The 22,811-nt window shown below is 42.3% G+C and overlaps 1 protein-coding gene across 2 annotated transcripts in view; it reads right to left on the reverse strand.

Moving 5' to 3' along the window:
* The window catches only part of wls (Wnt ligand secretion mediator), a 30,319-nt gene extending 22,081 nt beyond the window's left edge, over positions 1-8,238 (reverse strand). Inside the window, exons 1-3 of one of the 2 annotated variants that reach the window (XM_085388231.1) lie at positions 7,990-8,238; positions 3,917-4,189; positions 646-770 (exon numbers count right to left, since the gene is read on the reverse strand). In XM_085388231.1, the coding sequence (XP_085244357.1) occupies positions 646-770; positions 3,917-4,189; positions 7,990-8,095 (504 nt within the window). In that variant the 5' untranslated portion in view covers positions 8,096-8,238. The remainder of the gene's footprint in view (positions 1-645; positions 771-3,916; positions 4,190-7,989) is intronic. The other variant, XM_085388232.1, reaches the window with a different exon arrangement.
* Between the last annotated feature and the right edge of the window lie 14,573 nt (positions 8,239-22,811).

Consider the following 22,811-nt stretch of genomic DNA (forward strand, 5'->3'; position numbering starts at 1 on the left):
CGCTGTGTACCACATAAAATCGGTTCGCGGTCAGTAAGCACAACCAGAATTCATACATAAGGCGCACTGTCGAGTTTTGAGAAAATGAAAGGATTTTAGGCCGTGCAGCCCCTCCGGGCTGCATGTCGTTAGCGCGGTTAGCTCGTTAGCGCGGTTAGCTCGCTAACACGTTGACGCCGTCCAGCCCCACGCACGGTAACTCGCTAACGGAGATTTTCCGCTTTCATCTTGTCATTGCCTGCAGGTGAAGCTATGGGGGAGGCGGAGTTGTGTTCAGTGAAGGAGAGGCGAGGCCGAGTAACGTTGCGTAGAGACAAAAGTGGACGAAAGAGAGGCAAACCTGCGGCTCCACGAGTATAATTATAACGTAACATAGGCTATATCGATATAAACGATATTGTCACATCTTATATCTCGTATGAAAATATATCGATATTTTTAAAAAACTCGATATATCGCCCAGCCCTACTTATACTACTAATTTTTTTTTTTTTTAAGTACAGCAAAGAAATTAAGTTTGCACTGAGTTATTGAAGCTACAGGACAGAGGCAAGCCCAGACATGACACAACTTTGGCTCTGTGTGCCAAGTCAATAAAATGAGCAAGCTTTTGTAATTTAAAAGTCGAGCTACAGTCTTAACTACCTTGGTAGCGGTGAAGTTGCAGCTGAGTTTCCTCTGCTCGAAGGAGTGAGCCATCTCTGTCCATTCACTGTCCATATCATCTCTGTAGGCCAGGCCAACGTCAATGTACACCAATGATCCATCCTCTGGGGAATAATAATAATAATCATCATCATCATCATCATCATCACCACCACCACAACAACAAGAAGTTGCTTTTGCATTAATATAACACTTGATATACATATTCTAAGGACAATCCTGACAATAATAAAGAAGACAGAGAGAAACATTTTTCCCGATGGAAAGAACAAAGAAGGCTCTGAATAATACATATACACACATGTCTGCATTTTGACGTGTGTTGTGCCTCGTCACTGCACAAACCTGCTGCCTCTTATCATCCTCGCAATGAGATCAAATTAAAATGTGGTGACAGACAGCCACAGCCTTTTCAGTATACACCCACCAAATGCTCTTAGCAGTGGACGCCTAGCTTTTTTCCTTGTATGTGTCAAAATCTGTAGAACGTTTAAGAAGCAATCAGTGAGTTTAATCACTGGCAATCGGCATTTGCATCAAAAACTCAAGGGTACAGTTCAAACTGGCATACATTCATGTAAAGTGCAGATCACTGGCGTGTTAAACAGTGGTCCTGCAAATCTGGAAAAGTTCTGAAACACTCGTATTAATAAGATTATTTCTCAATATCCACGTGTTCGATATGGTTCCTTCCAAAGTAACCATAGCAAGGTTACTTCCCAATACACCCAAACTTCAACAAGACCTTAAAAAACCCAGCCCAGTGAATCCAACAAAAAGATCCAAAGCCAAGCTATTAAAGCTCCATCTTTAGATCACATTACAAAGCCAAGTGTTTTCTCCTCCAGCCCTCCAGAGAGCCTCTTGTGCCGTTATGAAACAAGCTGGAATGAAGAGAAAGAAACCCGGTGGCCTCTGCTGTAAGACAGGGGGGAAAAAAGGAAAAGAAAAAAAAGGGGAGAGAGAAGAAGAGGGAGCCAGATGAAAACTGGCAGCCGACTGTCTCTGTAATGCCCTCCCCTCTGCCATTGGTTGAGCCGGCCGCCCTCAAATGTCAGCTCGCTTCATGCAAACATTCCAGTCCACTCCAGCAGCCATTGCCACGGAAACTAAGCCTCCTCAACAGCTGTGTTATTGCTGGACCTGGGCCAGAAAGGGGGTGCTTGGTGCTGGGTGGAGTGGGGCAGGTGGGTGGAGTGGTTAATAAGGGTGACGCTCTTCTCTGGGATGAACATTGTTACACAGATAAGGTAGTCAAGGAAGAGATGGCCTTGTGTTACTTCGTCATACACCAGCAGAACAGAATCCACCCACCTTTGTGAGCTTGCTCTACTCGGGATTTAACCCTCATGGTATTTTGTTACCGGCAGATTCACAAAGTGGCTCCAGCGTTTCAATTGGGAGCTCACTGGCATTTTATGAAATCAGAATCAATGAATTGTTTTATGCAGTAAGGTTTATTGAATAAAAATGTAGACATGGCCTAATATTAGAAGTTGCGTCAGACAACATAAAACGGTGATTTGACTACCTGATTGTTCCTCTTTTATAAGATTAAAGAGCTTTCTGTAATGTGAGACACAAAAATGCCTCACATTACGCAATGCTTATGCCAATTTAGGCAGTCTGTTCGTTACCCGCCTCTTATTTTTTTTCAGTTTCAAGCTTACCTCCTCAGGATAAAAACGGAACAGGCAATAATGTTGTACACTAGAAAAGGGATGTAAATTATAGGGTTTAAAATTGTCAACTATTTTACATTTCAAGGTGAGATTCCTGCTTTTTCCAGCACTACCCGATTTCTACTAAATGTGGCACTCTGCTTCTTCTGCATCCATTTGTTCTCACAGCACCTCGCATAGCTTAGAAAGATCAAAATGAGTCGATGACATCTGGCAAAAAGGCTTGTCTGTGGTCCAGGCTGAATCACTGACTCATCTGTCAGACAGCCAGGCAGTAAACAACCCACAGCCCCCTGACACAACCGAGGCCAAGAATGTGAGCAAGTAAGGGATGCTAATGAGTAGGACGCCACTGTACCATGACTGTTTAGACAAGCCAGACCAGAAAGGCAAAGATTCTGAGGTATTTTGCCCTCTTTGTTGCTACAAATACTTCTCATCACCTTTGAGTGTGCTGGCCTACAATGGATTGTATTAAGGCTGACAAGCATGTGTCAGTCTAGATAAGCCTCTTTACATCAAACGTTCCCATCGTACTCAACCTGACATTCAAATACTTTGCTATGCATTGCAATCCATTTGAAGAAAATTTTTCATTGAGATTCAAATCGACTTCCCCAGACTCTGCTGGTGATCCAGACTCTCATTAGACTTTCTCATCATCCTCTCTAATCCCTTCTTTGAGGATTCTAAGCACCCTGCCATGACACCAAACCCTGTCTTCTCTGAGGTGCTAGTTATTTCCCTTCTCCCCCTCCTCTGAAGTACTTCGACGCATTATTAGAATGCTGCAGATCGAGCTGTGAACTAGTACACTTCACAACAATGTTGTTTTAAATTAGGAGAAGATGCAAAAAATGTTTCCAGTGGGAGACTGAAGACATCAAAAGGCAGCCTGGATCAGCTGCATAAACAAAACCAATGACAAATTTCAACTTTTTTTCCTCCCTAACCCATTACAATTACATCTCAAACAGCTTACACATGGGCAATATCCCTATCAATCTAAGCTTATGTTTAAAAAAAGAGAGTTTGAATTGGGATAATGAAATATCCAAGATGTATGGAAAACAAGGAAATGTAATTGGCCTAAAGCAACCAACACCAATACCTGCCTCAACAGTGACTGACAAAGACCCTGAGATCTGCGAGGCTTTTGAGACGAAACAGCAAGACATTCATCTTTGTTTGCTGCCTGTTTGCTGCCTTTCTGTGCCATACATTTAAGGTAGACGTTCTGAGGAATTCTGAGTGTTCAGGGAAGGTGAAAGAGGGAGGAAAACAAGAAGAATTGTACTGAAAAAGATTAGCTGTAGCTGACTTTTACAACGCTGGTGACTTGAGATTACAATAGTTGTGAATATTTCAGAGGTTAGCTTTGTCCAGAGCCTCTGTAAATAGTTTCTCTTCAGATTGTGAAAGCAAGAAATACCACAGAGACAAAATATTGACAAAGTTTGTGGCATGCAAAAAAAAAAAAAAAAGCCATGTCCTTGAGACAAAACATGGGCTATGTTGCCCCATCCCTTATTTTCCTTTAAAACCCATAAGACACCTTTAGTTCTCACCTATCTGGTTGTACATCTTGAAAGCGATGTCAAACTGCAGAATGACCAGCATGAACTGGAACCACGGGCTCATCTCCTTGTTGGGAAGAGGAATGTGGACAGCAAACACAATGTTGTTAGCCTCGATCCTCTTGGCCATGGCTTCATCAAACGACCGGATCTTATCACACTCCTTTCGGCCCCAAGGCATGAACCATTTTGTTTGCTGCGGTTTGTTCGGTTTATCCACGCATTTTGTGGCCAAGTAGTGGACTGCTGTGGTGGGGCTGGGAGCTGGAAAGACAAAGTGGTAGAGGTTAGACTAAGTGTCAAACTGAAATACTGCAGGAGTTTTGTTTTTGCTTTTGTTTTTAAATGGTCCTACCATGCCAGATTTGCCCTCAAACTAACAAATCGCATGAAATTATTTTAGCCCAAATATAATACATCAGTCTTCAGTGCTGCAGATTAAACTGTTCAAGGACAATGTTAAGATCTTAGGAACAGTTGCCAGTTTGACTTTCAGCCAAATCAGTACAAACACTTTGGTAATTACTTTTTTTACACTGTTTAGGAAATGCCTACAAGCAAGGCTCTGTCTGTGAAGTGAGAGGGAGGGAAAATTCCCGAAAGCTCTCAGGCACCAATTACAGTGTTTACGCATTGAGATTCATGAGCTCGACAAGACTGCTGTTTGCAGTCTCTACTCACAGGAACTATTGTAAGAGAACAAAAACGGCCATTATCATGACAGCAAAGAAACTCTGGCACCCTGTTGTAGAACCTAGAGGCCTGATGTGAACGACACCTGAAAGGTCTGAGTGAAGGTGTAGACACACAAAACAAAAAGCCCCCAAAAACCCCAACATTAATTCAGGAAATGATGCGGGACAATCAGCAAATAAGTGAATCTGTTAGATTTATAGTGGTTTAGCATTTACCTGCAAGCCCTTATACATTACCGGCTCAGACAAAGGTCACTTTTGTATTTATACTCCTCATAGCGCAGACATACACACAGAAGTAGCACAAAGAGCCAATGTAAATACACAGTACTTGCCACAGCAGTAGTGACATGTGAGGTCAAACTTTTCTGATGATTATAATTTGGCAGCATTTTAATAAATCATTCTATACACTCTTTAGTAAATTGATTTAAAAAAAATGCATCAAACAGCTGTAAATGACCACTTTGTAGGAAATCATTCACCTGCAGCGTATAAACCAACAGAAGAGTACTGAAAGTCGTTTGCTGTTGGAATCTAATCAGCCTATCTGTGAAGTCAAGTAGTTACAGAAGTTACCACTCTTGCGTTAAATGTTTACAAGTGTTAACTCTCTCCCTTTATATGGTGACGCTAATAGATGCATCTTGATGCTTGGTCACGGAGCACGCATTTCACATACTAGAATCAACTGAATGCATCAAACTACACAACTTCCTGTTAACGATTTGTTAGAAGCAGTCCCATTAAGACCAGCAGTCTCACAATAGGGTCACATACACACTTAATCTAGTGATATTAGTTTCTGGACAGAAATGCTCCAGTTTTGTTCATGCTCCCCCAACCTTGTTGTTGTTGTGTGTGTTTTGTTTTGTTTTTTTAAACAATTTGGTCTCATGTGTACTGACTTAGGTTGATATGAAAAAGGGTATTAAAAGTAACGTGAATTAGTAAAAACTCAACATACATGACCTTTGTCTTTGGGGAATTCTCTAAAACTGTCTTTTTTCTGAGCAACTCACAGAGATGCATCAGAAAAGCGGACATAAAACAAGTATAAACACCCTTGTGCTGTTGTTTACTGTGATAAGTAAATGTTATGCGGTCTGACCCAGTAAGATTATCAGTATGCCTTTCACAAACCATATTAAGATGCCATCAGAACAGAAAGTAGTTCTGAAAGTGGATGTTGTTCTTCATTAATACAATATGGCCTCAACTTTTCAAATAATTTCATTCATACAATAAAAACTCTGAAAACCTAAGCCAGGAGGTCTGCACTACACTGCAGTGATGCAAACTTAAAATCAGAGCCATAAGTCAGACACTAAACTTGAACTGAAACAAGCAGTGAAGTAAGCAGATTTAATTTTTTTTAATTTTTTATTCTTTATACACTTCCCACCGACAGACTGAATAAAAGAACAAATGGGTACCTGGGAGTTATGAAAGTCAAAACTAGGACAAAGGACATAAAAACACATTTATGCCTCAAAAATGTTTTGATTTGAATACTGGCTTATAACAAGCAGGATGTGGACTCAAATCATGCAGATAAAACTTTGAAATGGCTTCAATCAAAAGGTACGCAAACAAAATCTCACACTCTAAGATAAATATGCAAAATGCTGAGCAAATCTGAAAGAACTACTGGGAAGTTATTAAGCTCTTAGTAAAATTCCTAGTATGGTGACATAAGCTGTAATCACCGTCTAGGGTACTTGTAGGAAGTACTGACTCGTGAGGATGAGCATTCAGAGGTTTGAGTTTTCACATCCAGGTTGTAAAAGAGATTAGTGGTGTTTCAAAGACGATGCAAAGCTCTCTTCTCCATCTCTACTGTTAGAAAGCACCAACTCATAAGTGGTAACGCTGTTAGACCGATGTATTTTTCAACCTTTTATCGTGTCCAAAGGTGCAGTAGCCACAGAGGGAAGAAAACCGTGTGCACCTGTCCAGAAAGATCCTGTTACTTATCTGAACATCTAAACATATCTGCTCACTCCAAATCAAAAGCTAAAGGGCGGATGCCACGGTTTACACACCTATAGGCTCTCGCACAGTCATAAAACTCCACCACGAGGATCTTTATCTGTGCTAAAGGCTGTTTGAAATTAAACATTAAAATGCACACAGAGCAACAAGGACGACCCACTGGAGTGAATTAAACCCAGTTATCTGGATCCCCTCGGAGTTCAATTATCAAGTGACCCCGTGAGTCCAGAGGCACACCAGCTCCTCCAGTCTCTATCCCAGTGTGTCCAGAATAATGGCCATCCCCTCAGCCCGCTGACCCCATGCCGTGTTCCCGGGTTTGTCGGGAAACAAGGGGAGAAAACCCCCTTTCTACTCAATTACCCTCGCCGCCCCCGGCCACCGAGCAAACACAAAGGAATCTGGCTTCATTAAAACCATCTCAGCCAGGAATGAACCAAACAGGCTAATTTATCAGCCATGTAGAGAGAGGGAGAGGGGGACTGGCTGGTGGGTGGTTTCCAGACTCTAAAAGCAACACAGGCATCTTTCACATGGACCCAACTTCTATCGACCGTGCTGTTGCACTGCTGGTGGGGCTTGTGCGAGCGTATTTGAGTGGGTGGATTTGAAGAAACTTGACAGCAACTCCAATACAGACCTGAAGGCAAAAAAATGCAACGTTGACAGCTGCGCGTGTATGTGTGTTTCTGTGCAGGTCTGTGCATGTCTGCCTCGATGCAAATGAAACTCGTGGAAGACGGGAGAAACATTAATGCTCTGCCTGCGAGGCCGTGGGGATTTGGGGAGGAAAAAAGGGGGAGACAAACGCAGGGCGAAGGAAGGAATGAAAGGAAGGTAGAGATGCTGCCTGGGGGCCCCCACACAGCGGATATTATATACGGGGAGGAGGGGGGAGAAGAGGGAGAGGAGAACATTCGAGTTGGGATCAAAGTAGTCGAGGGAAGGAAAAGACAAAAAAAAGGTATCCCAGAGCTTTTCTGTGTTGAAACAGCCCATTAAAAGTGTGATGTTCTGCGTTATTTTTAAGCACAGAAACGAAGCCAACTGGTTGTGGGCACGCAGGCAGCGAACACCTTGAAACAAAAGCAGTGATTTAGAGCGGAGGTGCCATTTCGTCTCGAAAGGTAAAAAATACGGCTAAAAGTTAGCGCCCTTCGTCTTTTGTTTCACCGGGAGCGTTTATTACCGCTCCTATCAAGGTAAATAGCGACGAACTCAACTTAAAAGTTTTCCGTTTTAGCCTTTTATACACGTTAACCTTTAAATACCCGCGAGCACGCGCGTACAAACACAGACGTTAGCTTGAAAAAGCACGTAATAAAAGTACAGATAAAATTGAGGCAAGGAAAACGGGAAAAAAAAACAACTTACCAATTAAACCGCCGACCATGAAGGCAAACGCCTGGAACAAAAGCAGAATAACTCCCACTATCACCAACTTTTTGGTGCTCATATTCTCAATAATAGCCCCCGCCATGGCGAAGGAAATGTTGGATTGAAAATATCACCACCGAGCGAGAAACAGTAATGTTGGAAGGACAAGAGGGGGAGAAGAAAGCGATGCATCCACTGCAAGTAGGAAGGCAAGCTGGGCCCCCACCGCTCTGCTCCTGCCTTTCAACTTAGGAGGAGGAGGGAAAAAACAGGAATCACATGACCGAATAGCGCTCAGCTTTATCCCTCAACAGCCAGCTAAGATCAGGGGGAAGATCTGTGGAGCGCCACCGCATTGCATTAGAGGCTGGTAATGCAGGTTACTGTGTCATTGAATGCCTGTAATAGCGTCCCTGTTGTGTGGGACAGGGCTATTTAAAGGAAGGTTTGTGAGGTCCCATCTCATGTTTGGAGCCGTCGACACATTGTCCCCCTAACCTATTCTTGGTCCAAGGTAGGAAGAGATATAAATAGGCGGCTGCACAATACTTAACTGTGTTCTGTAAGTTCAGATTTTTCTGGGCACGTGACATACTCAAAGGTTTAAGCCAACTAATGTTCGACAGTTAAAAATAAAATAAAAAATGTCACTAAATCTTCCTGGTTCCTAGAGCCAGTAGATCAGACTTTCGCTGTCCCTCCAAAAAAAAGAGCCAATTTAATTGCTTATAATTTGTAATTAAGTCTTCACATTACATGTAGTAGAGCAGAGGTGTCAAACGTAAGGGCCGCCAAAGATTCCCCACTGTATAGCTTGGAAAATGGGAAGACATTTATATATTTTAACCTCTTAAATGTATTTCAGTTTTACTGCTTTTCCTATTGATGAAGACTTCTCCAATGCCCATTTATATTACAACAAAGTAATTAACTATCCTTTAAACAATTAAATAGCAGGAAAAAAATATTTTTCCCAACATTTCTTTCTATAGAAATTCCTCCTGCAGTTGTAAGGAGGAAAATGCTTCAAGCTAAACAAGCTGCTTCTCTGCATACAGACTGCTTTCATTTTGGCTTCTTAATTCAGTAATGGTGTGAGTGTGAAACTAATTGAATGGGAGCTGCTGAAAGAGCCCTTTTGTTCACGTTTAACTTATTGTATAGAGGTATAGGGAAATAATTAAAAAAATACACTAAATTCTCTTTTCAGAAATTACAGAAAAGGACAATTTGCATAATACACAAACATGAGTATCTTCAAATCAAATCACTTTTATTGTCACATCACATGTGCAGGTACACTGGTACAGTACATTCAAATCAAATTCAAATTTTATTTGTCACGTACACAGTCATACACAGTACGATATGTAGTGAAATGCTTGGACAACTGCTCGTGACCTAAAGAAAACGAAAAAGGAAAAGGCTATGAATAAGATAGGAAATAAATATGAAAAATTAAAAAGGGTAAATTTAACTAGGAAGGAATAAAATATAAATTAAGGTTAAAAATGAAATAACTGTACAACACAAATTAGAATGAAGGGTAAATTTAACTGGGAAAGAATAAGATAAAATATCTAAATTAAAGTTGAAAATAAAATAACTGTACAACAAAATACACAATACACAATATAGAACTATATAAGAATGTATGAAGAAATCTAAATATAAATAAATATATACACAATAACAGCAGCTGTACAAGTATTAACCGGAAATGAAGAATATAGTGACCAGTGTTGTGCAAAAACAATGTCCAGAATGTCCAGTGTGTGTGTAAGAACCATATGTGTGGGTCAGTACTGTGTGGTGGTGTGATTGAGAGACCGTATCGCCTGCGGGAAGAAGCTCCTCCTCAGTCTCTCTGTGTTGGTCTTCAGGGAGCGGAATCGCTTTCCTGACCTCAGCAGAGAGAACAGTCTGTTGTTGGGATGGCTGAGGTCCTTCACGATCTTCCTGGCCTTGGTCCAGCACCGCCTGCTGTAGATTGAGTGCAGGTCAGGGAGCTCGGAGCGGATGGTGCGCTCAGCTGACCGCACAACCCTCTGTAGAGCTCGTCTGTCCTGCATGGTGCTGTTCCCGAACCAGGTTAAGATGTTTCCCGCCAGGATGCTCTCTATGGTGCACGAGTAAAAGTTCCTGAGCACCTTGGAGGGCAGTTGGAAGTCTCTCAAGCGTCTGAGGTGGTAGAGACGCTGTCGGGCCTTTTTCACCACGGTGTTGATGTGACAGGACCATGACAGGTCCTGCGTGATGTGAACTCCGAGGTATTTGAAGCTGTCCACTCTCTCCACTGGGCACTCGTTGATGACGGGGGTCTGGTAGTTCCTCTCCTGCTTAGTGCTGAAGTCCACTATCAGCTCCTTTGTCTTACTGACGTTTAGAAGGAGGTTGTTCCTCTGGCACCAGTTCTCCAGATTCCTAATCTCCTTCAGGTAGGCCGTCTCGTTGTTATCAGAGATCAGGCCCACCACGACGGTGTCGTCAGCAAACTTGATGATGGTGGTGGAGCTGGTAGTGGCCACACAGTCATATGTGTACAAAGAGTACAGCAGGGGGCTCAGAACACACCCCTGGGGGGCTCCAGTGCTGAGAGTGGTGGAGGCTGAGACATGTCCGCCCATCCTTACTGCCTGTGGTCTGCCAGTTAGGAAGTTGGAGATCCACTGACACATAGATGAGCTGAGTCCCAGATGCTCCAGCTTGGTGGTGAGTGTGGAGGGAATTATGGTGTTAAATGCAGAGCTGTAGTCTATGAAGAGCATTTTAACATAATTCCCCCTTCTAGTGTCCAAGTGAGTGAGTGATGTGTGGAGGAGATGAGAGATGGCATCGTCTGTGGAACGATTTGGACGGTAAGCGAACTGTAGTGGGTCCAGTGTGTCTGGTAGTGAAGAAATGATGAAGTCTCTGACCAGGCGTTCAAAGCACTTCATCACTACTGAGGTGAGGGCTACAGGGCGATAGTCATTGAGAGAAGCAGGGTGGGGTTTCTTCGGGACAGGAACAATGATGGACTCTTTGAAGCATGTGGGGATCACCGACTGAGATAGAGAGATGTTGAATATCTCAGTGAACACAGGAGCTAGCTGGTATGCGCAGTCTCTTAGGATACGACCTGGGATGCCGTCTGGTCCTGCTGCTTTCCTGGTGTTCACTCTTTTGAAGGCTCTCCTTACTTCATGCTCGGAGATGACGAGCACGTTTCCGGTGCTGGCAGTATCTTCCTGTCTGCAGCCGTTACCGCCGCTAACACTAGCATTGTTGGAAACCTTAGCTGCAGCCTCGAAGCGAGCATAGAAAGTGTTCAGCTCGTCTGCCAGAGTCACGGCCGCGTTCGTCATACCGGTTGTTGGTGCTTTATAGTCCGTTATTGTCCTTAGTCCCCGCCACAGGCTCCTAGAGTCACTCTGTTGGAGTTGTGACTCTAGTTTCCTCCCGTAGCGCTGCTTCGCCTCTTTCACCGCCCTCCGCACGTTATATGACGCGGCTTTGTACGGGTCCATGTCCCCCGTTGTGAGTCCCGTGTTGTAGGCAGCGGTGCGGGATCTCAGAGCGTCGCGGATGGTTTTATCCACCCACGGCTTCTGGTTGGGAAACGTTGTGATAGTCTTTGTCTCCACGGTATCATCCGCTAGTTTCCCGATGAATCCCACAACCGCTTCCGTAAACACGTTGACGTCATCGTCGGAGCTGTTTCTGAACATGCCCCAGTCTGCGTCATCGAGTGCGTCCTGTAACGCGGCCACCGATTGATCCGTCCAGCGTGCGACCTTCCTCTGAACCGGAACTTCCTGTTTCAGCCTTTGTTTGTATTTTGGCATGAGGAAGATGGCGGCGTGATCAGATTTGCCAAACGGAGGGCGGGATTGTGCCTTGTAGCCGTCCTTGACCGTAGTGTAGCAGTGGTCCAGTGTCCTTTCACCCCTGGTGGGGCAGGTGATGTGTTGATAAAAGTTCGGCGCTGCGCGTTTGAGGTTGGCGCTATTAAAGTCCCCCGTCACAATAAGCGCAGCGTCCCGGTGTTGTGTCTGGTGCTGTGTGAGTGCCTCATGCAGCTCGCATAAGGCGGTGACCGTGTCCGCTTGTGGTGGAATATAAACGGCACTTACAATGGCCGATGTAAATTCCTGAGGTAGATAAAAAGGACGACACATGATGGACAGTAGTTCCAGATTTGGTGTGCAGGAGCGTGTGAGAGGAACAACGTTCGCACTGTTGCACCAGTTGTTGTTCACCATTAAACACACGCCGCCTCCCCTTGACTTCCCCGAGTCCCGTGTCCTGTCCATGCGGTGAACCGAGAAGAAGTCGGCCGGCTGGATGGCGTGGTCCGGCACCGCTGGGTTCAGCCATGTCTCGGTGAAGCAGAGGAGATTGCAGTCCCGAATGTCTCTCTGGAACTTTATCCTGGCCCTGAGGTCGTCAAGCTTGTTCTCCAGTGACTGGACGTTGGCGAGCAGGATGCTAGGCAGAGGTGTGCGGTGTGCACGAGCTCTCAGCCTGTTCCTGACGCCGGCTCGCTTCCCTCTAGGCCGCCGCGGCTTCCCTTTGTTCTCCCTCGAGATCTCACTCGGCCAGCTCGGATCCGGAGTTAAAAACTTCGAATTGTGAGTACATTGTATACCAATAGAAACAAGAGTGTCACTGTCATACCTAATGTACCCAATGGTGATGATTTTGCCGATTTAGAAACGCTGAAAACTAACTTAAAAAACAAAGACAAAGAAAAAGTGGTCGGAGCAGTCGTGACGGCAGCCGACCTCACCGGCGCCATCTTTTTTTTTTTTTTTTTGTGAGTGAAATTCTTGTGTGCGAGCTTCACAAGCAACAGAGGTGTGCAAAGTACAATAACATAAGAACAAGCAAATATAAGAATGGCTAAATCTGAGAATTATATGAATAAATATATGTACAATATAAGAGTGTATGCATATTACTGAATGTGTATACTAAATATGTATGTCTACGTGTGTGTATATGTGTGTGTGTGTGTGTGTGTGTATACATATTTTACAAATTAAATAGCGTAAAAATAAAATTAATATATGAAATATACAGAGGTTGGTAGTTGGATATTGTGCAAAACAAGTGGCATTTATATACAGTATGGAGTGCATAGTGTTGAAGTTCCAGTAGTGAAGGTGAGGTGTCTATGACGTGTTCAGCAGTCTGATGGCCTGGTGGAAAAAGCTGTCTCTCAGTCTGCTGGTACGGGACCGGATGCTGCAGAACCTCCTTCCTGATGGAAGTAGTCTGAACAGTTTATGGCTGGGGTGACTGGAGTCCTTGATGATCCTCCCCGCTTTCCTTCATCATACAAATTTCTAATTTTTACAGTCAAAATGACTAAAACTTCATGACTTGTTTAATTACAATACAGCACAGATAATGCTTTTCAACTAGAGAGATGCATGTGATGAGAACTACTAGGAAAAGTTTGTGTGCCTGTGTGCGGGGTTAAATTGTGGAGTGGATTAGCGGCTAAGGACGAACAATGTCCAAATATCCAGAAATTTAAATCAATGTGTAAACATATGATTTTCATGCAGTTCAAGGATGGGGCCAGCATTAAGCTACAGGAGGTGTTTTCAATATGTCCAATGTGATAAGTTAGCATTGTTATACAACATACAAGGAGTGCAGAATTATTAGGCAAATGAGTATTTTGTCCACATCATCCTCTTCATGCATGTTGTCTTACTCCAAGCTGTATGGGCTCGAAAGCCTACTACTAATTAAGCATATTAGGTGATGTGCATCTCTGTAATGAGAAGGGGTGTGGTCTAATGACATCAACACCCTATATCAGTTGTGCATAATTATTAGGCAACGTCCTTTCCTTTGGCAAAATGGGTCAAAAGAAGGACTTGACAGGCTCAGAAAAGTCAAAAATAGTGAGATATCTTGCAGAGGGATGCAGCAGTCTCAAAATTGCAACGCTTCTGAGGCGTGAAAATTGTCTTTAAACTTTATAGAAAATTGTCTATAAAGTTTGACTTAACTTTATAGACAATTCCATGTATATGATTGTGTATGATTCAGTTGCACTAGTTGTGAAGTTGCTCAATGTAACCAGTTAGATACTGGTTCCCATCACTTCAATAGGGCTTTGGAGCGTGATGTCACGGGGGGTGGGCGTGGAAAGGATTTTGGCCCGATCCGCCATTTTGGGGGTCTAGCGCAAGTGAAAAGGGAGCGAAGTCACACACAACAGCCATGGTTCGTATTTGCTGTGTGGTCGGCTGCAATGTTCGATCACACGACCGGCAAGAGAATAAGGTTGAAAATGGTTTATCTTTTCATTCTTTCCCAACCTGGAAGCAACATGAGGCAGCTCGTGTATTGATGTTACCAAACGAAGGCGTCTAGCCTGGATAGCAGCTGTGAGACGAGCTGACGTGCAGTTCTCTTCCATCTCCAAATATCTGTTGGTGCTCCAGACATTTTCATTCCGGTAAGTTCTAAATATGTTCACATCACACTTTATAGCTGAATAATATCATCGTTGGTGGTCTCGGAAGTTATAGAAATTGCGATCAAACATAGAATGGAGTGACTTGATTGGTTGATGTAAAGACAATAAATGAAATGAGACAGGAAGGACACAAATTGGCGTTAATAATTTACCCGATTATCAATGTGTTAACTTGCATGTACTTTACAATTATGGGCATATAATATGATAACGATATTTTAGCAGTTAAATGATAAATGTGTAACATTAATTATGGTGGGGGGTGAAAAATGGCTATTTCACTCGATGCACTCCAGCTGACTTACTTTGACGACGTACTCAGAGTTTGGTGGCTTGAAAATAGCCAAATCTTGCACCCAGCCATTTGTAAATTGGATGTGCGCCTCCAGTGACTTGTAATTACGAAACTGGTTCGCTGTGTAAGCGCTTACTCCACAAACAAGATACGTGAAGATATCGGGGTAGGACAGTGGCGGTAAGTCGTCTGGGTCTTTACTCCACTGCCGTATTTCAAATGGGTCCAGATTTGCGATGCACTCTATTTTTTTTCAAGTACAGCTGCTTCGCCTCTGGACGCAATCGGTCTCTATACCGTCTTTTCTTTTGAGCTGCTTTTAAGCATGTTTCTTGTCGTCGTCGTTCCAACAAAGTGTGTTTGTTTTGATTCGTAGACCCCGAAAATGGAGCTGCGCTCCCACAATGCATTGCGGCGTGACGTCAACTCCAAAGCCCTATTCAAAAATACAAAAGCTTCTAAATTTGGATGTACAGATGATTACACACTGAGAACAATATTGTGAATACTTTATTGGATTTCTCCAAACAGCTCCCACTCCATCCTACACAGAGGTCCTTTCAGCATGTTTTAGATCTTAAACCTGTCTCACCTGTTGCTCCTGAACAATGGTTCTATCATGTTCGTACTGGATTATCTGTCCGTCTGGCATCTGAGGGCCAGTCACAGAGCCAGTTACAAATGAGACAGATATTCTCACTATTAAATACTGCATATATATGCACCGTTTAGGCAGTTAAACACTTACCTGTATGTGGTTGCCATCTTTTAGAAAGGATTATTAGATATTTGGGGAAACTAGCCATAAAGAGGGTCTCGTACATTTATTTATTACATGGTTTCAAAGTTTAATAGGTCTTTGAACTTCATAATAAAATTGAGGCCATTATTAGCAAAAAGAATTTTAAAAAAGAGCAAAAAAATGCTTAATAAATAATAATTGTTTTAAACTTAAGCTTTGTAATTGTAGCAGATTTCATTATGTGTGTAATTTTTTATTTAGCCCCACAGTAGTAAAATCCATAAATGAGAGTTAGATTTATTACTAGTATTTTACACAGCATTCAGCTATAGTAACATGTTCTGCATTTTCCTGCTTCACCATCTGATCTGAACAGCTGCACTCTCTTAATAAATTAATAACCGAACATTTCTCAGTAACCAATTACTAGATGGAACAGCACAGTATCTAAGAGAGAGATCAGACAGTGTTTGAGCTAAAGAAGCTGTGTGTTTCTTTTGGGGGCTTTTTGCACACTGATCCACCACCGTTTTCCTATAGTACAATGCATAGGTTCACGTTCAGATGAGAAAACCGTTTCAGCTGCAGGCATCTACTGCTGTAATTTAAACAATCACCTCATTCGCCTCATGTTTTACACGCCTATAAGGTGAGCTTTTTACAGTGCACATGAATATTACGTGATATGGTATGACTAGCTCATGTTCAAACATTTAAGATACTGTTCAGCCATTTTGTTTACTGGGTAGTGCAAAATGGCTGAGTTACCTGAGCGGGAATCCACTAAAGCCAAAAAATAATATATATTTTTTTAATTAATTACAAATACCTTAAAGGAAAACCTAAGAAAAGGATGCAGAAGCACAGAAACAAACTGCCGTGTACGTTATAGTATGTAAATTCAAAAACTGTAGAGAGAATGGCGCAATGAAAACAGAATAAGATAAGATAAACTTTATTTAGTAGAATATAGGCAGTGAGAGTTTTGTAATTAACTTTGAAATACGTTTGCCAAAGACAATGACAGTAAATTAACCCAGTTCTACCAGCTTCTCTTTTCTCTAATACAGTAGAGTGTGTCTGATCTACTAAAAATCCTCATACTTGACAACACAATAAAACACAAGAAAAATCAGAATATGTTTGAGATTAGGATTTTTATTTGATGGCAAATCTATTTTTTTATGTCAGGTTTTTTTTTATTTGATTTTGTTTTACTTTGATGCTATAATGGATGATTTTAAAATTCAGTTAAATCTAAGATTATATAGCATCGCAGCAAAACAAGAGTCTCCTCAAGGTGCTTTATAATGTAAGGTGAAAACCCTACAGTATTAGCAGGAAAATATCCAACAATCAAAAGATGCCCTTTGAGCAAGCACTAGGCGACAGTGGGGAGAAAAAACTCCCTTTTATAAGGAGAAATCTCCAGCAGAACCAGGCTCAATAAGGGGCAGCCATCTGCTGCGACCGGTTGGGGGTGATGGAGAGACAATATAGGGAGGCAAGATGAAATATACTTCTGTTGGCCAATTACATTGTTTTTGAATAAATTATTAAACGCTTGCTTCGAGATCTTTAATGAAGCATTGTAGTGTGTGTGTGTGTGTGTGGGGGGGTGGGGGGTGGGGGGGGTCAGGCTGGTCTTTTAGTCATCGCTGCTGCCCTTAAAGCAGCTCCTAAACAGCTTCGTTAAAGCTTTTCCCACTGCTCGAAAGAACCTTGTAATTTTAGACTTCAGTGGGGGATTGAGTACAACCTCAATAGTCATGTCCAGGAGATCCAGAAAAAGTTCATCAAAAGTGTAATCATCTGGTGTAAGAGCCGAATGTACAAACTGATCTGCAGAGTCAAGCTCCTTTATAAGGGCCTTACTCATTTTCTTTAGCATCCGCCGTTTGTTATTTTTAAGAGCACTCAGATATCCTGGGATTCTGACCTTATCTAGAAGCAGATCTGTAAGACGCCTGGTGATCACTTCGTAGTTTTCTATATTCAGAGTTTTTGTGTCGAAACTACATTTCTCCAGGAGCTTATCTAACAGACAGTTACTGAAGTCTCTGACAATTTTCTCAGACTCCTCCTGTAAGTTTTTAGAGGTTGATGGCTGACTTTGAGCTTCTGTAAGACCAGCTTGAGTGATTGGTTCAGGCTCAGGGCTGTTTTCTGGGGGTGGGCCCTGCTCTAGTACACTCACGCAGGAGACTGTTTCATTTTTGGGAGGACAATCTGGACGTGACTCTGGTTTAGACAGTCTGTCATTTTCTTTTTGCTCTGTTGGAGTCAGTGCTCTTAAAATCACATCCTGGATGTCTCCCACGGCACCAGAAATCTTGTCACTTTGGACAGTTTGATCCAAAGCATCATTCTCCAACCACAGAAGAGTGTTTTGCAAAAACCTTTGCACTGAGTCTTCTACAGTCACATAGAGGAACTCGGGCGAAAAGGGTAACTCATCTGTTGGCTCTGCAGACCTGGAGATCACAGAGTCTGAAAGACATTTTCCTGATAGTATCACAGGGAGTACATATCTTTCAGTTGACTGGAGATGGTCATACACTTTATCTGTCAACTCCCTGGAAAACATCTCAGTTTCCTTTATCTTTTCCAGGGGGTTCCAGATAAGGTTAAAATGTTCTGGCCCGTTTAATTTATTAAACATTTGTTCAAGAATGGGTTTGATGGTGTTATAATCAACTGGGGAAGAACTTTTAAACCAGCTATCCATCACTGGTGTGTTTACATAGCTACAAAAAGAACTGTAGTTGTCCATGCAATCTGCTCTCTGATCATCAAGAGACTTGACCGGTTCGTGGAGACAGATGAAGAACCTTTTGTTTTTCTTCACCAGGTGTTTTATCTCTCTGATCATTTTGTAAAACTGCTTTTTGGCAAAAGCGCAGAAGTGCTCTTTGTGCAGCTTTTGGTCATTGCTTTTTCTGGATGGGATGCATGACGCGAAAAAGTTTTTCACCTTTTGGATAATTAACTGCACATTAAAAGCAGGTTGGCGTGAGTCACATTTCTCACTAGATGTGACATCTTCACCATCAAAAGACTGCAGATTATCAATTATTGTGTTTACAATGTCAGCTGCAGCTATTTCTGCTGACGTGCTGGGACGCTGGAGACTTTCAGCTGTCTCAGCATCTGTGCACTTCTCTATTTCTGTGTCATCTTCGGCATTCGAATACTTCAGAGTGTCAAGTATTGCATTGACAACATCAGCACCTGGGGTGCTGGAACGACTTTCCGCCATCTCTCCAGTTTCACTTTCTTTTTTCTCTACAGGCGTCATGTCATTTTCATCCTTATTGTCCTCTGTGATTCCTGTGTCTGTGCTCCATTTGGTGAGAGCGCTGCTCACCTCCTCAACAACCATTGCCTTCTTAGAGATCTTTGATTCAGTACTCTCTGCTCTTGAATCAGACGGGCTAAGGGAACTAGCTGCACTGCCCTTTGACATGCACTGGCTGCTTAGCTTACCTGCACATTTTTCCAAACACGAGGCAGCGTGAGAGACTATGCGTCGAAGGTTTTTTGTGGTTGTCATTTTTCCACTGACATAAACGGCCGGATCTGACCGTAAATCCGGGTTGTCTAAGAGTAGAGTCACAGCTGAGTTGACCTTTTCTGAGATCTCCGATTCAATCAGTTTTGTCAGCTTCTTACTGGACAGTTTTCATGGGGGATGTTAAGAGCGATGCTAATGCTGGTTGAAAGAGCGTCTCCCAGCGACGGAGCTATTTTTGCCACAGGTATGCTGATATCTGTTTGGGACAATTCGTCTGTCATTAACTCCTGAAGTGTGGGAAGTGCAGATTTCAGGATGCCGGTAGAAACTATCTGAATGATTTCGATTATCATATCAGCCAGTAATGCTTGGAGATCAGAGTCCCAGATTCCCTGTTCAATCAGTCCCCATTGTACCTGGGAAAACTGATCGAAACACTTGGTTATAGCAGGTAAAATATGCTCGGGAATAATGGGGATAGAGCCTGTAGTCTGCAATTCAGCCATTGTGGACGTTTCTGTTTCAATAAAATTATTTGAAGGACTTTGAAAATCTAAGTTTGTAGAGTGCGAAGATCGCGGTCTGTACATCTCATTTACTTAACGCTTAGTAGTAGATTGTGAGTCCTGGGTCTATATAAGGGCTCAGTTGACTTTTACGTCACGGGCACGTCAAAGCGTTCGCTACGTCACAGTCAGGCGATCAAAGCGTTCGCTTCGTCACATCGCACGCATGCGCACTGTCTGTGTTTTGAACTCCCACGCACAGGCTTCCGGACTTAAACCGCTAATAAATTCTTACATACACATCATGTTGGTGTAAAATACAGTATCTGGAAGCGAAAGGACATTTAGCCTCGTTATTTACTCTCTTAAAATGCACAACACCAATATATAAAGTAAACGGACGGACACTGCAGCGAAACGGAGCTCTAATCTCCGAGTGTACAACCTCTGGACCCAGCGTGATCATCACCTGTTAATATGCTAACATGACTAACGCCAGAATCACTGCATGTAGCTCCGCTTATTTAAGCTCGTGTTAGCCTAAATACGTTCCAGCAGTACTAGCTAGCAGCCGTTTTTAATAAGTTAACGTGCTCTTGACAAATAAACCCTGCAGAAGCTCATACTGAACCAACACTGAGCGCAGTTACCTGCTTGTACTTACAAGCACTGAGTAAGGCTGAATAAAATGAAGGCTGTCCAGTCACTGTGCTATGCCAAAGTTGAACAAATGTCTGATATCGTCTGAATATTTCTTAATGAGGTATTGTTCACAAAGTTACCCGTGCAGTGCTCTATACAGCTTACATCCTTTGAAAGAAATAATTTCAAGTATTAATATTTGTTGTCCAATACTCAGGAGCTGCCCTCAGATTCTAGTGATGGTATTTCCGGCTCTTTTTAGAGATCCGGCTCTTTCGGTTCGCCTCACTAAAAAGATCCGGCTCTTTCGGCTCCGAACCGGCTCTTCAGGTTGTTTTGTTGCTTTAATTAATTTATTATTAACAATAATATAAAATTATGCACAAAAGGAATTACTAACGTAAAAAAAAGTGGTTTTATTTGTATATGTTTATATATAAATATATGCGGTGGCCCCTAGAGACAAAACACGTACAAACTCCAAAACACATTTCTAGCATGAACTGAACTTCCAAAGCAGAGCTACTAGATCACTTAAATTACACAATTGAAAGCATGTGTGTATTGTTTGTGTATTTATACACAGGCACTCATATATATTCAAATAATTTAAAAAAAAGTTCATTTACCTGTTACTACCACACACCAAATCCGGACGTTGGTACTTGCTGGCTTGTGTAGCCACTAGGTAACAAAAGCTCAACACTGCGCCCAGCATCCTGGAGCACTTCTGTTGTCTTTTGTACGTGTTTTGAGTTTTTATGTGCTTCTGAGTTTTTTGTACGTGTTTTTACGTGTTTTGGAGTTTGTACGTGCTTCAGAGTTCGTACGTGATTTGAAGTTTGTATGTGCTTTGTCTGTAGGGGCCACTGTAAATATACTTTTATTTTTTCATTCCACATAAAATGTAATAAATAAATCATATAATACAAAAATCAAATATTCACATTTCAACTTTTAACTATTTAAATTTTCAGCTTTTTCCTTTTACAAATTTAAAGTGAAAACAACACAAAACACTGCAAACCACAACACAATTAAATATAAATTATAATATGAAAACAAAAAGAAGATGCACATTCTCTGTTATATGGACCTGCATGAATAAACTTTCTGAATCCTTTATCATCTGCAACTGAAAATAGTTGTGGATGATTACTATACCTTTCTAATGTGACGTTGTTGTCCCTGGCTCTCTTTCTCTCTCTCTCCCTCTGGCTCTGTTCCTGTGCTACTCAGTGTAACTACCGCCCCTCCCCCCTCTGCCCAGCATAAAGCACAAGGCTTTGGTGCGAAGTGAAGCGGGAAAAAAGTGTGTGAGAGAGAGAGAGAGAGAGAGGGTGAGAGAAAGAAAAAAAAAACCCACGTGATGGCTCGCGATAAGAAGTCGGCTCGCGTCGTTCACGTCAAAGAGCCGGCTCTAAGAGCCATTTCGTTCGCGAACGACCCATCACTATCAGATTCAGACCTCAGCACCACTCAGTGACAACAGGAAACTCATCCTTTTTCTTCACTCTTTGTAGCAACTCCAAAATTAACCGATGAAAATAGTACATAGGTTAAACAGGTGGTTTGAAAGACTTTTATTGTGAAATTACTGACTTTTAGAAATAAAACCCTATCAGTGAAGGTTTGTCTCAACTAGTTTGTTGCACCGCTGAATCCGCTGGTGGAAACAGCAACTGGCCAGTCAAACTGCTCAGCATACATGCCCAGGGCCAATAAGCTGTTAGGTGTGTTGAATATAGTGGTGAGGAAAAGAATAAATACTTCATATTCTGACGGCTTAGTGTGAGAGCACTCTGCCTTGCTGCTTTCGCTAAGCCTGCTCTATGTTTTCCCCTTTTGTCCTCTATGTTGCCTTGTGTGTTCCTGGTAGGAGGTGTAAATTGGTGCAGCTTGGGCACCCGTGCAGTCCCCCTGGGGCACTCAAGAGCTGTCTATCGTTCCATCTATTTATTGGTCCATCCAGAACAATGCTATTTGTTTGGTTGGCCCTGTCCATAATTATTCAGGTTTTACACCAAACATTCAAGCACTCAACCAACTGCTGACACCATTGACTAACACACCTCATGAAAGTAATTATGTTTTTTGTTTATTTTTGTTTAATAACCTTGTACATTTTGGTTAAAGCAGTGACTCTCACATTTTTTGTCATGGAGCTAGAATCACTGACTTATACACATAGCTAATAAAGACCTTGGTACATTTCTATCAAATATATATAAAGTACTATAAAGTACTCAGGACCTTTGGTGGCCTGTGCCCTCAGTCTTATTAGGCACACGCACACAGTCTTTAATATGAAATTATTTAAATGTTTGTGTTTTTGTAACCAGTGCTCATAATCACAGTATTTTATCTTATTTTACCTTATCCTATCTTATCTTAAATTGGTTTTCCAGTAAACCAAAGATTTTAGGTTGTATTTTACTAAAGAAGGCCCTTTCACATGCTCCCTTATTTTCCAAGAATCCACCACAGTGGTTGGATCTGTTTGTTTGATTTGGTGCAGAGTTTATGCCATATGCACTTTCTGATACAACCCTCCCATTTATCCAAGCTTCAAAGGGCTGGCACTTGGAGTACACTAGCTTTGGATCCCCCTGAAGCGGGGTTTGTGTCCTCTCCTTGAG

The sequence above is a fragment of the Rhamphochromis longiceps genome, linkage group LG18 (assembly GCF_057381845.1).
Source record: "Rhamphochromis longiceps isolate RC_006_pf linkage group LG18, R_longiceps_female_GT1.1, whole genome shotgun sequence".
In the NCBI taxonomy this organism is placed as follows: domain Eukaryota; kingdom Metazoa; phylum Chordata; class Actinopteri; order Cichliformes; family Cichlidae; genus Rhamphochromis; species Rhamphochromis longiceps.